We start from the raw sequence: 14,295 nt of genomic DNA on the forward strand, positions 1-14,295 counted from the left end.
GTAATACGTGAAAAAAGAAAACAATGATTTGTAAATCCTTTTCAACCTACCAATTGAATACACTAAGACATTTAATGTTCAAACTGACAAACATTATTGTTTTTTTGTGCCCGCAACAGTTCAAAAAAGCTACGACAGGGGCATGTTTACCACTGTGTTGTATCACATTTCCTTTTAACAATACACAATAAGCGTTTGGCAACTGAGGACACTAATTGTTGAAGCTTTGTAGGTGGAATTCTTTTCCATTCTTCCTTGATGTACAACTTGAGTTGCTCAACAGTCTGGGGTCTCCGTTGTAGTATTTTTCACTTCATAATGGGTCACAAATTTTCAATTGGAGACAGTTCTGGACTAATGACAGGCCAGTGTAGTACTCACACTCTTTTACTACGAAGCCACGGTGTTGTAACACGTGCAGAATGCGGCTTGTCCAATTTTTGGCTGCTTGTATCCGGGATCTTGTTCTTTTGGTCATGACCCACAGCTCGTGACCATAGGTGAGAGTAGGAACATAGATCGAGCGATAAATTGAGAGCTTCGCCTTTCGGCTTAGCTCCTTTACCACAACGGACCGATACAAAGTCCGTATCACTGCAGACGCTGCCCTGATCCGCCTATCGATCTCCCGTACCATTCTTCCCTTACTCGTGAACAAGACCCCAAGATACTTGAACTCCTTCACTTGGGGCAGGATCTCATCCCCGACCTGGAGAGGGCACACCCTTTTCCGACTGAGGACCATGGTCTCAGATTTGGAGGTGCTGATTTTCATCCCAGCCCCTTCACACTCGGCTGTGAACCACTCCAGTGAGAGTTGGAGATCACGGCTTGATGAAACCAACAGAACCACATCATCTGCAAAAAGCAGAGATGCAATACTGAGGCCACCAAACCGGACCCCGTCTACGCCTCGGCTGTGCCCAGAAATTTTGTCCATAAAAGTTATGAACAGAATCGGTGACAATAGGTGCCTTTGCGGAGTCCAACCCTCACCAGAAACGAGTCCGACTTACTGCCGGCAATGCGGACCAAACTCTGACACTGGTCGTACACGGACCGAACAACCCGTATCAGGGGGTTCGGTACCCCATACTCCCGAAGCACCCCCCACAGGACTCCCCAAGGGACATGGTCGAATGCCTTCTCCAAGTCCACAAAACACATGTAAACTCTACACCCTCAAGGACACGACACCCTCAAGGACCGAGCTGAGGGTGTAGAGCTGGTCCACTGTTCCACAGCCAGGACGAAAACCACACTGCTCCTCCTGAATCTGAGATTCAACTTCCCGACGGACCCTCCCCACCGTCCCCCAGAGATTGGTGTATGTAGTGCATTAAAACGTGGGGATGAGTGTGCTGAAACCCGGTCCGACACCCACACCCACCCGACCCCATACCAGTCCCCCAGGAACCCTTTGATATGTATATGTGCCCAGATGGGATTAGTGAGAAAAATATATAGTGGTGTGAGCGTGTGCTAAGTGAGTGATTAAGAGGAATGGCTCCTGCAGGGGCGGCACGGTGGACGACTGGTTAGAGCGTCTGCCTCACAGTTCTGAGGACCGGGGTTCAATCCCCCGCCCCGCCTGTGTGTATTTTGCATGTTCTCCCTGTGCCTGTGTGGGTTTTCTCCGGGTACTCTGGTTTCCTCCCACATCCCAAAAACATGCATGGTAGGTTAAATGACAACTCTAAATTGCCCGTAGGTGTGAATGTGCGTGCGAGTGGTTGTTTGTTTGTATGTGCCCTGTGGTTGGGTGGCAACCAGTTCAGGGTGTACCAGCACGCCCGCGACCCTAGTGAGGAGAAGCGGCTCAGAAAATGGATGGATGGATGGAAGGGCTCCTGCAGGTCGGGCCCTATACATAGTGTTGATGGTGCACTGCTTCCGGATGGTAGACCAGAATTTTGCTCACGTAGTTGTTCATAGTGGTGAACCTCACTCCATCCTTGCTTGAGCTGAGCCTTTCAGGGATGCTCCTTTTATACCCAACCATGACACTCACCGGTTTCCAATTAACCTGTTCACCTGTGGAATGTTCCAATCAAGTGTATTTTGAACATTCCTCAACTTTCCCAGTCTTTTGTTGCCCCTGTCATCATTAAATTCAAATTCAAAATGAGAGAATTTTTGCAAAAAAAAAAAAAATCAATTGGAACATTAAATATTCAATTGAATATAGGTTGAAAAGGACTTTCAAATCATTGTATTTTGTTTTTATTAACATTTTATGCAATGTCTCAACTTCATTGGAATTGGAGTTTGTAAATTATTTTAAGATTTGGATTTGGGTTTTTTAATTCATTTCAATTTGTTGTTGTTGTTTTTTTTGTTGTTATTATTAAAGATTATAAAAGCATCAAGACACATTGTGACCAGTGACCATTTTGGTACACTGAAGAAACAAACTGGAGGGTCAACTTGCCATACAATTGTAAAAATAAAATTAACCACTGTTAGTGTGTTTTTATCCAACTGTTGCTATTTGTGCCATCTCGGTGCAGTTTGTTTACTCAGGTCTGAATGCATTTATCCTACTCGGGCGGCAAACAAATCCTAGCTCTTAAATTTTAATTTGTTTTAAAAAAATGTTTGGGGTTGGCAGATGTCTGTATGTGTATGTAATTTCTGTGTGTGTAGGTTGTGTTTCTCAGGGGCCAGGGAGGGTCACCTGCCTTACTTGCTGGCCATGATCCACCTGAAGAACTGCACCCCCATCCCCGCCCTGCTGGTCTGCGTGAGTCACTGCACTTCCTGCCACAATAAGACACAGGACACAACATTTGGTACACTTAAATGCGAGTACGCAACATCTCTCCTGGTGTTTCACAGTGCTTCGCCACCATCGTCATCCTATGCATCGGTGAGACGCACAACCTTATCAACTATGTGTCCTTTATCAATTATCTGTCGTACGGCGTCACCATTGCCGGCCTGCTCTACCTCCGCAAAAAGAAGCCAGATCTGGTGCGACCAATCAAGGTACTACCACCATCCAAAACTCACTCTCTACTTGCTCTTTTATATTTCATATGTACAGATAAAATGAAATAAACAAATACTTTTTTCCATTAGACAAAGCAATGGACCGACTAAATGAAGCTCCTCCCCTCAGTTTACTATAGGTGCTTGGGACCAAGATGCCACCAGATTGTGCCAAAGCAACATTTTTATAGGAAACATACAGTAGCTTTGGCCTGTGTACAAACAGTGAATAGGGAAGTTTTTCAGCAAATAACCAAGGATAAGTTCCCCGTCAAAATCAACAAATTATTGTTGACATACATTTAAGATGTTTAAAAATCATTTTCACGTTTAAATGTTTAAAGCATATGGAGGAGGCGGCACGGTGGACGACTGGTTAGAGCGTCAGCCTCACAGTTCTGAGGACCAGGGTTCAATCCCCGGCCCCGCCGTGTAGAGTTTGCATGTTATCCCCGTGCCTGTGTGGGTTTTCTCCAGGCACTCCAGTTTCCTCCCACATCCCAAAAACATGCATGAATTGGAGACTCTAAATTGCCCGTAGGTGTGAATGTGAGTGCGAATGGTTGTTTGTTTGTATGTGCTGTGCGATTGCCAGTTCAGGGTGTACCCCGCCTCCTGCCCAATGATAGCTGGGATAGGCTCCAGCACGCCCGCGACCCTAGTGAGGAGAAGCGGCTCAGAAAATGGATGGATGGATATGGAGGGGTAACTAAATAATATACTGTAGGAAAAGAAGACAACAAAAGACAAAGCAATAGCTGTAAACAAGATGAAGAAAGTAACGCAGTATATAACTAGTACAATGACAGATTGGATTTGAGTGTTGTATGGGTCAGTAGTGCTACACCCTGTGAAGGAAGGACAGGACAATATAGGACAGGACAGGGACAGGGGTGAAGCTTGCAGGACAGGGGTCGTGGACCCGGCTGTACAACTGAAGTGTGGTGGGAGTGGCTATGTAAATTAAATAAAATTATCTGTAGGACCAGAGTGTAAGTGAGGGGATACCCAAGATATTCGCATAGTTATAAATTATTTGTCGCAATGAGTGAGTGGCCCCACACCCAGCCAATAAGTCCCAAGGGTGTTTGTCTGCAGACGCATGCAAATGAATTGACACCGTTTCACATGCACAATAACTGTCAGACGTGTCCTATAATTGACGTGCCTGCACCGCGGGGGCTGAGGACCACACCCCACCCGATCAAGAGGCGGTGTCGGGCCCAGGAGGCCACCTGAGAGTGGTCCGGTGGAAGGAACACCACCCACACCAAGGATTCTAAGGCGGTCTACCGGCCCCACCGAGACGCCCAAAATACCAGCTACCCGGAGGAGGCCCCAGGGACCCAACACCAACCCCAGGTCCCCGACTGGCAGTCATTGGCCCTACCCCCGTCTATAAGTGGCCCCAGAGTGGTGTGGTGCATTAAAACCTGGAGTGGCCCGTGAGGATGGGGGGGAGTGCAGGTATGTTGGGCACTGCAGCCCTGCAGCCAAACCCCCTCCACCCACAACCCGATGCCCTCCAGAGATAGATGTGTGTAATGGATTAAAAGAAAGAGGATGAGTGTGTGTAATGCATTCAAATCTTGGGGGTCATGCAGGGCAGAGGAGCAGGGCGCCTAGACCGGGAAACAGCACTGACGTACTGAAACCAGGTCCGACACCCGCACTCTCCCGACCCCACACCTGCCCCCAGGAAACCCTAAATATGTGTGTGCGCCCGGATGTGACTAGTAAAAAAAAAGTATTTACAGTGAGTGGTGTTACTGTGTGCTGTGTGAGGCATGGCCCCTGCAGGTCGGGCCTATCCGGCGGGACAACCACGGGGAGAAGGGGCCGCCTCAGCCACCCCCCCCAGTACCGACCCCGGGAGTCCCCGGAATATCCCTCAGGAAGACCCTTTGCAAAACCCCATGTATCTCATTCCAAAAAGGACTCAGTGATGTACGTGACCAGAATATATGAAAATTGTTTACCTCCTGACTCCCACATTGTCGCCATCATGGAGCAGTTTGTCCAATGTCTCTTTTGAGAACCTATAATGAAAAATCTCATGAGATTTTTCCAGCAAAACTCTCGCCATTCATCTGCGCTTGATGTTTTCCATTGTATCTGACACAATTTCTCCCATTTATCTTCTGTCACAGGTTTCCTTCACATTCCCATTTTTATTTGACATGCATTGTGTTCCCCTTGCCGGCACGGTGGCCGACTGGTTAGCACAGCTACCTCACACTTCTGGGGAGTGGGGTTCAATTCCCGGCCCCACCTGTGTGGAGTTTGCATGTTCTCCCTGTGCCTGGGTGGGTTTTCGCCGGGCATTCCGGTTTCCTCCCACATCCCAAAAACTATGCATGATAGGTTGATTGATGACTCTAAATTGCCCATAGGTGTGAATGTGAGTGTGAATTGTTGTTTGTCTCTATGTGCCCTGCGATTGGCTGGCGACCGGTTCAGGGTGTACCATGCCTCCTGCCCGAAGATAGCTGGGATAGGCTCCGGCAGCCTGCAACCCTAGTGTGGATAAGTGGTAGAGAAATTGGATGGATGGATAGACGTTCCCCTTTATTTATTGTAAAACTTTGTAAATTAATTAATCTTCCCCGGTGGGAATCCCTAAATATTTTTACCATCAAACTTTCCCATCTTTTATGTGTCTCTTCTCTTTTCATTTGATTAATATAATGGTGAACTTGAAGAAATCTATAAAAGTCATGGTTGTCCAAGTTAAACTGCCTCTGAAGAGCCTGAATATTATTCATGACCCCTTTATCGAAGAAAGTGCAGTATGCTGTTAAGGCCAGAGAGGCCCATCTCTTAAAACTTTGCATCAAGTCTTACCAAATGCACCATCTCAAAAGTTTAGCTGATCCATGGGTTACCTAATTCAATCAAGTTATTCGCCAAATCCATAGCCCCAATTATAGCTTGAATTTGAAAGGCCTGTTAATGAACTTTCAATCTCCGTCCATCTTGCATGATACTCTGGGTTACATCAGCAAATTAATGGGCCGATCTGAGCACCCAAATGGGAGGGGTAAAACTATTTAACAAATGTTTTTTATATGGTCTCTATATCACAGATTTTCACAAATTGCGAGTGCATCTGAAACGTGATAAACGAAGGTTCACTGCATGTGCTCTAAATTATCTACAGGTGTGCATGTGACCCAAAAAAAAGACAAAGAAAAAGCATCAGTGTATTTTGTGTGTGGTTTGCAGGTGAACCTGCTGATCCCCGTAGCCTACATGGTGTTCTGGGTCGTGCTGCTGTGCTTCAGCCTGTACTCTGAGCCGGTGGTGTGCGGCCTGGGCATGGTCATCATGCTCACCGGCGTGCCCGTCTACTTTGTGGGCGTCTGGTGGAAGAACAAGCCCACGTGGATTTATAGATTCACAGGTGACTAGGCCAAGTCCATACCTGTGTGTGTGTGTGTGTGTGTGCTTCATGTTGTTCATCTCCCGCAGAGAAACTGAACTACATGGGCCAGAAGACGTGTTACGTGATGTTCCCTCAGGAGGACCCGGCCGAGGCAGAACTCCTCACGTCTTCCAAAAGCAGAGACTGAGCCTTTATCGCCCCCGATGGGCTAATTCGTACTTACACCCTTTTTGAAATATGCTATTATAGACACACGGGACACACACAAACACAAGACAGATGCAGGACACCCGGAAAGTATTCCCAGTGCTTCACCTTTTCCATATTTTAAGTTAAGAGCTTTATTCCAAAATGGAATAAATTCATTTTTTTCCTGAAAAGTCTACACACGACACCCCATAATGACAACACCAAATGAGTTTTATTTTTATTTTTTTCGTTTTTGTTAAATGTCTTTGCTTGATTTGTGGCCTGACATGCACTGTCAACGTTGGGGAGCTCAGAAAGGTGTGTGCCTTTCCAAATCATGCCCAATCAGTTTAAGCTGCAGAAACATGTCAACGATGATCAATGGAAACACGATCCACCTGAGCTTATTTTTGAGCTTCATGGCAAAGGCTGTGTGTGAATATTTATGGACATATGATTTCTTTTTCTTTCTTTTTTTTTATTTATATACCTTTGCTAAAATTGGAAAAAATAAATTGACATCATTATGTGTAGAATGTTGAGAGAAAACTATGAAGTCAGTCCATTTTGGAATGAGGATGTAACATGCAGGTAAAATTTGGAAAACGTGACGTACTGTAAATGCTTTCTGCTCCACACACGCACACACGTACACACACAAACGGACGTATTTGGGGGTTTGGTGCCACCCACAGGTCAAAACGTGCATACTTTTGGTCAGGAAGTGTTTGCAACAGGACTTGAACACGCACTACCGGACCTCAAGCCTTTCCCACATCCAGCACTTTTTGTTTTTTGACGCACAAATGATTGGGGTGTTTACCGCAATTTTTAAAATATTTGTTTTCTATGCATGTTGGCCTTTTTTGTCCACACTAAAACGACTTTTAGCTGACAGAACAGGTTCAAGTTAATGTGAAGACTTTGTACGAAACTTTTCAATGCAAAAACTTTTTTGTTTTTATTTTGTTAACTTTTGAATTTTAAATGTTGTGTTATTGAGGATTAACTACACTATGCTATGTTTTCCATCCATGCATCCAATGTGCCTTTTCCGTAAAATTACTTTTATGTGGTTTCCCATTGGCAAAACTGGCCTGACGGTGTGGCGTCACACCGCCACCTGGTGCTGTTTTTTTTTTTTTTTTTATTTGGGTGGGACAGGTGGAGACACTTAAGATATTTTGGGGGGAAATCCTACAATGATGAGAAAAAATGTTTGTTTAAAGTTCATCCCCTGTTGACTTCTGAGCTCTGTATGTGCCTTAATGATGAGTATATGTTTAGTGTGCGTATTGTCGTATTTTTGTCATATTTGATGATGCCAGGGGAACAAAGATAAACTAAAACCTTGTTGCTGATTGGCTGACGCCAAGGAACTGTGAACGACTGGTTAGCACATCTGCCTCACAGTTCTGAGGACCTGGGTTAAATCCCCGGCCCCGCCTGTGTGGAGTTTGCTTGTTCTCCTGCATGGGTTTTCTCCGGGTACTCCGGTTTCCTCCGACATCCCAAAAACATGCATGGTAGGTTGATTGAAGATTTTAAACTGCCCTTAGGTGTGAATGTGAGTGAAATAGATGGATGATTGGCCGATCAACAAAAAACAAAATGGTACACGTCTATATTTATATATTAAATGCATACTTCTTCTTTTCCTATCGACTTGTCCCGTTAGGGGTCACCACGGGGTGTCATCCTTTTCCATGAGAGCCTATCTCCTGCATCCTCCTCTCTAACACCAACTGCCCTCATGTCTTCCCTCACGACATCCATCAACCTTCTCTTTGGTCTTCCTCTAGCTCTCTTGCCTGGCAGCTCCATCCTCATCATCCTTCTACCAATATACTCACTATCTCTCCTCTGGACGTGTCCAAACCATCAAAGTCTGCTCTCTCTAACTTTGTCTCCAAAACATTTAACCTTGGCTGTCTTTCTGATGAGCTCATTTCTAACGCTACCCAACCTGCTCACTCCTAGAGCGAACCTCAACATCTTCATTTCCGCCACCTCCAGTTCTGCTTCCTGTTGTCTCTTCAGTGGCACTGTCTCTAATCTGTACATCATGGCTGGCCACATGACTGTTTTATAAACTTTGCCCTTCATCCTAGCAGAGACTCTCCTGTCACATAACACACCTGACATCTTCCGCCACCCGTTCCAATCTGCTTGGACCCCGTTTCTTCACTTCCTGACCACACTCACCATTGCTCTGGACTGTTGACCCCAAGTATTTAAAGTCCTCCACCCTCGCTATCTCTTCTCCCTGTAGCCTCACTCTTCCCCCTCCACCCCTCTCATTCATGCACATATATTATCTATATCTTATTTAGACTAATCTTCATTCCTCTCCTTTCCAGTGCATGCCTCCACCTTTCTAACTGTTCCTGCTTTCACTGCAGATCACAATGTCATCCGCAAGCATCATAGTCCACGGGGATTCCAGTCTAACCTCATCAGTCAGCCTATCCATCACCACTGCAAACAGGAAGGGGCTCAGGCCTGATCCCTGATGCAGTCACACCTCCACCTTAAATTCCTCTGTCACACCTACAGCACACCTCACCATTGCTCTGCTGCCCTCATACATGTTATTCTAAAATATTTCTATGCCACTCCAGACGTCCGCATGCAGTACCACAGTTCCGCTCTTGGTACTTTGTCATACGCTTTCTTCAGATCTACAAAGACACAATGTAGCTCCTTCTGACCTTCTCTGTACTTTTCCATCAACATCCTCAAAGCAAATAATGCATCTGTGGTACTCTTTCTGGGCATGAAATCATACCGTTGCTCTGTCCTGAGTCTAGCCCCCACTACTCTTTCCCATAACTTCATTGTGTGGCTCATCAACTTTATTCCTCTATAGTTCCCACAGCTCTGGACATCACCCTTGTTCTTAAAAATGCGCACCAGCACACTTTTCCTCCATTCCTTAGGCATCTTCTCCCCCGCTAGCATTCTGTTGAACAAGCTGGTCAAAAACTCCACACCCACCTCTCCTAGATGCTTCCATAACTCCATAGGTACAGTATGTCATCAGGACCAACTGCCTTTCCATGTTTCATCCTCATTAATACCTTTCTAACTTCCCCTTTACTAACGCTAATACCAATTACTATTATATAGCCCCTACTTTCTGCACAGCTATGAGTAAATGTTACTTCCTGGTTTCTCTTATAATAATAATAATGGTAACCAAAGATACATTTTCAACTTTTTTTATATATGCAAACTGTACTGTATGTTATTATACAGACTCTTTCAATACAGTACACCTAACACACTAATCTATTCTCAACACGCTTGGATTTTTATCCCGCATCAACCTTTTGTTAGCGCTGAATGAGTAGTTGTTTTTAAAAATGTCAGAAATGTACTTTGTAGATGAACCGGAAAGACTTAAGCCCAAAGTATAGCAAAACAATTTTTATTGTCTACCCAAGATGGTTTTGAAGACACACGAGGGGTTGTGTGTCCCATACTGTAAGTGTCGCTAGTATTTGTGTTTCAAAGTGTCAAAGCAAATCAAGAATAATAAGAATACAATTTTTGGAGTCTGTAACGTCAGAATGCTAAAGTTAAAAACAAACACGAACAGTTGTGTCTTGAAAACTAAAATGTTGGTTGTGTGTTTAAATTTTTTGCCGATTGTCAAAACAAATCAATCACTGTATTATGCAATGTCGGAATGCTAATGCTAAATACAAACGCTTACAAGCTGACACGCTTCTTATATATAAATACATATATATATTTTATAAATCTCCCTTTCATAGCCAAGATTGTTGAGAAAGTTATTTTTAACCAACTCAGCAATTTCTTGAACTAAATTGACTTTTTGACAAATTTCAATCAGGCTTCCGAACTCATCACAGTACAGAATCTGCTCTTATCAAAAAGAGTTAAATGATATAAAGTTGAATACTGACTTGGGAAAGGTGTCAATTCTGGTCTTGTTGGACCTCAGTGTGGCTTTTGATACGGTAGATCATAATATACTGCTGAACAGGTTGGAAACGTGGATAGGACTAAATGGAACAGTCTTTAAATGGTTCAGGTCCTACCCGGAGGATAGGAGTTACTTTGTAACCATTGGAAGTGTTCAATCTCATCGAATGGCAAAGACCTATGGGGTCCCTCAAGGATCAGTTCTTGGACCCCTCCTGTTCAGCCTGTATGTGCTACCCTTGGGTCAAATTCATCAGAATTTTAATTTTGGCGATCATATCTATGCAGATGACACACAGTTATATCTAGCAGTGTCTCATTCATTCATAAATGGCTTTGATGTTTCCTTTTGTATATTTGGTGAAAAAGTAAATAATAATGATGTCACACACACATTTAACAACTTTCCAGGGGTCTATCCAATAAAAATTCTCGAAATGTATCTAACGATAACAATTAGCTTCCCGAGAGTGCTAACAACATTAGCTTCTAGCTGAAACGAAGCCAGCATCCCAATACGTTAACAGTGAGCTAATGTGATGAAAATGGTTCACGTCCTATCAGTGAGAAAACAGCATGGTGGCACACACAAACAGGGTATGTTTGGAAATGCACTCCAAGCGCACGCTGTATATTCCGGACCGTTCGGAAACTCGAAGTGTTGTTGGAATGTGCTTTTCGGTTATTCAGAGCGTCACATTCTGGGAGGACCGGAGTGTACTCTGGCCACTGTGACTGGGGAGACAATGCCAGGCAGGACGCTGATGTTACTAAATCCAGAAAAATATCCACCATTTTCTTTCCATTTCGTTGTGCCGTATTTTGGGCATGTGGATTGAGCAGCGGTCCACCAAAATCATGTTTTCTCATTGTTTAGTGCAAGGTAATCCTTGTTCTTTTCAAATTACATTGTTGGGATATCCGTTTACCACCATATCAATCATAAGATACGTAAACGATAGAAAACTATATGTCCGTGATTCACTATTGTTGTATTTTTGTGAGGGTTGAGTTAATGCACTTGCTCTCAGTTTGACGCAGAAAATGAGATGGCTCGAGCGCAATTGAAAAATCTGAAAATGGTCTGTTTAAACATCTAATTTTCAACTAATAAAACTAACATATGGACATTTTTCTGCCAAACAATCAAGGTCACAAATTTCCTAATGATTTAAATTGAATTCTCGTCAAGAAAATTTGGACCGATTTGCGACAAAGAAAGTGGCATAAAAGCCTAAATCCTGATCCGATTCCGAGCCGTGTATCAGTCATCTATCCAATGATATCATCAAATTTGATATAGAGGTATTTAGAAAATTTTGGTAAAGTACCTAGACCATGGAAGCTGTTCAAGAAAGGGGTTTATTCGTAAATTCTAAGAACGTGAGCACACTCTGCCTCTCAGAACACTCCACTCACACACACATTGAATTTCCGAAAGCAACGTAATTGTCTAGTCCTGTCCTGCCTCAAAGCCAACATGCTAACATGCTAGCACATTGAGTTAATGTGGTGAACATCCATCCATCCATTTTCTTTACCGCTTATCCTCACTAGGGTCGCGGGCTGCTGGAGCCTATCCCACCCATCTTCGGGCGGGAGGCGGGGTACACCCTGAACCGGTCACCAGCCAATCGCGGGACACAAACAACCATTGTGGTGAACATTGTTTCGTAAATAATAAGGGTGGGACTTTAATGCATTAATCGCAATTCATTCATTACAAATTAATTAGTTTAAAAAATTAACACATTGGAATCACATTTTGTATGTGGAATTGGATGAAATAGCGTTGCTCAGACATATGGGGGGCAAATTTCATAAAAGGAAAGGAAAAAAAACAAAACCTGATAAAGCCTTGATATAAGCATGGTTTTGTGCAATTTGGTCAAAGAGGAGTTTTCATACCACTGAAGCACTTCAACCCGCCGACGTGATCCAACTTTTCAACTGCCACGCAGAAACTATTTCATGCAGGGATGTCAAACTCATTTTTGTCAGAGGCCACATTGTAGTTATGTCACGTACGTGGTTAGGGCGAAGGCGAGGAACGCAAGGCAAGAACATGGTGGACCCAATTGCAGGGAGGCAAGGCAGGAGTGCGGGAGTCTCAAAATAATATTTAATCTTCAAAAAAAGGAAAACAAGGATATTGGATAAAGCAAAACTGAACGAAGTCCCACAACAGATAACAACCAAACCAAAGTAACAAAGAAACACTTGAATATCTAAAACTGGAAACAAACTATGACCTGTGAGTAAGACGTGGAATAGATAGGGAAAATGACACCTGACAATGACATACCACAATGATAAAGACAACTGGCGACTATGACAACTGGCGGCTATGACATGGCAAAGACATGTGACAACGACAAGAACTGAAAAAAAAAAAAAACAGGGAACTAAATACAAACAAATTGACGAGGCAACGAGGAACACCTGGACAAGACACGAGTGGCTGGAGAGAGCTGATTGGTCGACACAAAGTAGACGAGAACAGGTGGACATAACAACCTAATGAGCACACGACAAACATGGAACACAGAAAAACATGGAACAAAACAAAACACAACCCAAACCAAAACACAGACCATGACAAGTTATGGTTTCCCTCAGAGGGCTTTTATGACTGTGATAAATATATAGTATATACAGTATTCATATAAAATGTATAATATAGATATATAATCCCCTCATCATGTAATTACATATACATTTGAACCTTGGTTTTCGTATGCCCTAGTTTTTGTATGATTCAGTTTTTTATGTTTTTTTTCTCCAAAATTTTGTCCCAGTTTTTGTACATCTGCTTGGTTTACGGACACCTTGAAAATGGTCCAAAGTCCAATCGTGAAACGCATCTGCCTGCCCACATCACTCCTTTCTTATTTTAAAATGCTTGCAATTTTCAACGTTATTATAAGTGATGACAATTTGAAATCTTTGTGGGCCGGCCACTCCTGGGAAGGTTTACCACTGTTCCATGTTTTTTTTATGTAAGGATAATGGCTCTCCCTATGGTTCGCTGGAATCCTAAAGCTTTAGAAAAGGCTTTTGTACCCTTTCCACACCAATAGATGTCAATTACTCTATTTCTTGACTGTTCTGGAATTTCTTTGGATGGTGTCATTTTGTTGCAGATTTTTTAGATCTTTTGTCCGACTTGATTTTGTCGGGACAGATTCTGTTTAAGTGATTTCTTGATTGAACAGGTCTGGAGGTCTTGTGTGGGATCAGTGAAAATTAACCAAAAATTGTGATTAGCCACAATTAATTTATGATTTAACAAGGGGGTAATTACTTTTTCACACAGTGCCAGGTACCTTTGAATTTTTTTTTCTTAATAAATGAAATCACCATTTTAAAAAAAAGAAAAAAAAGGATTTAAAGTTCACTTGGGTTATATTTGTCTGATATTTACATTTGATTATCTTAAACATTAAAGTGGGGAAACTGCAAAAATATAATAATTTGAGAAGGTGGCCATTACTTTTTCACGGCACTGTACCTGTCTGTATCAATTATTTCATTCAGTCTTCCACTTAAATTCATCTAAATTAAACCATGTTGCTTTTTAGGACAAAAATTGTTTCACGATTAAAATGTGATTGAGAATAATTACAAAACTTCTAATTAATTAGATTTTTTTTTTAATTGAGTCCCACCCCTAGTAAAAAAAAATAACCAACCAAAAGTCCCCTCTGTAATATTACATGATAAGACAAATATTATTTGCTAAATATTGTATCGTTTAAGTTAAAAAATATCCTGTCAAA

General features: G+C 42.9%; 1 protein-coding gene across 1 annotated transcript in view; it reads left to right on the forward strand.

Moving 5' to 3' along the window:
- slc7a10a (solute carrier family 7 member 10a) overlaps positions 1–10,290 on the forward strand; it is a 32,250-nt gene extending 21,960 nt beyond the window's left edge. The window contains exons 8-11 of the mRNA XM_061765217.1: positions 2,647–2,743; positions 2,839–2,988; positions 6,217–6,394; positions 6,463–10,290. Of these exons, the coding sequence (XP_061621201.1) occupies positions 2,647–2,743; positions 2,839–2,988; positions 6,217–6,394; positions 6,463–6,563 (526 nt within the window). The 3' untranslated portion in view covers positions 6,564–10,290. The remainder of the gene's footprint in view (positions 1–2,646; positions 2,744–2,838; positions 2,989–6,216; positions 6,395–6,462) is intronic.
- Positions 10,291–14,295: the final 4,005 nt, after the last annotated feature.

The sequence above is a fragment of the Phyllopteryx taeniolatus genome, chromosome 2 (genome assembly GCF_024500385.1).
Source record: "Phyllopteryx taeniolatus isolate TA_2022b chromosome 2, UOR_Ptae_1.2, whole genome shotgun sequence".
NCBI classification, from domain to species: domain Eukaryota; kingdom Metazoa; phylum Chordata; class Actinopteri; order Syngnathiformes; family Syngnathidae; genus Phyllopteryx; species Phyllopteryx taeniolatus.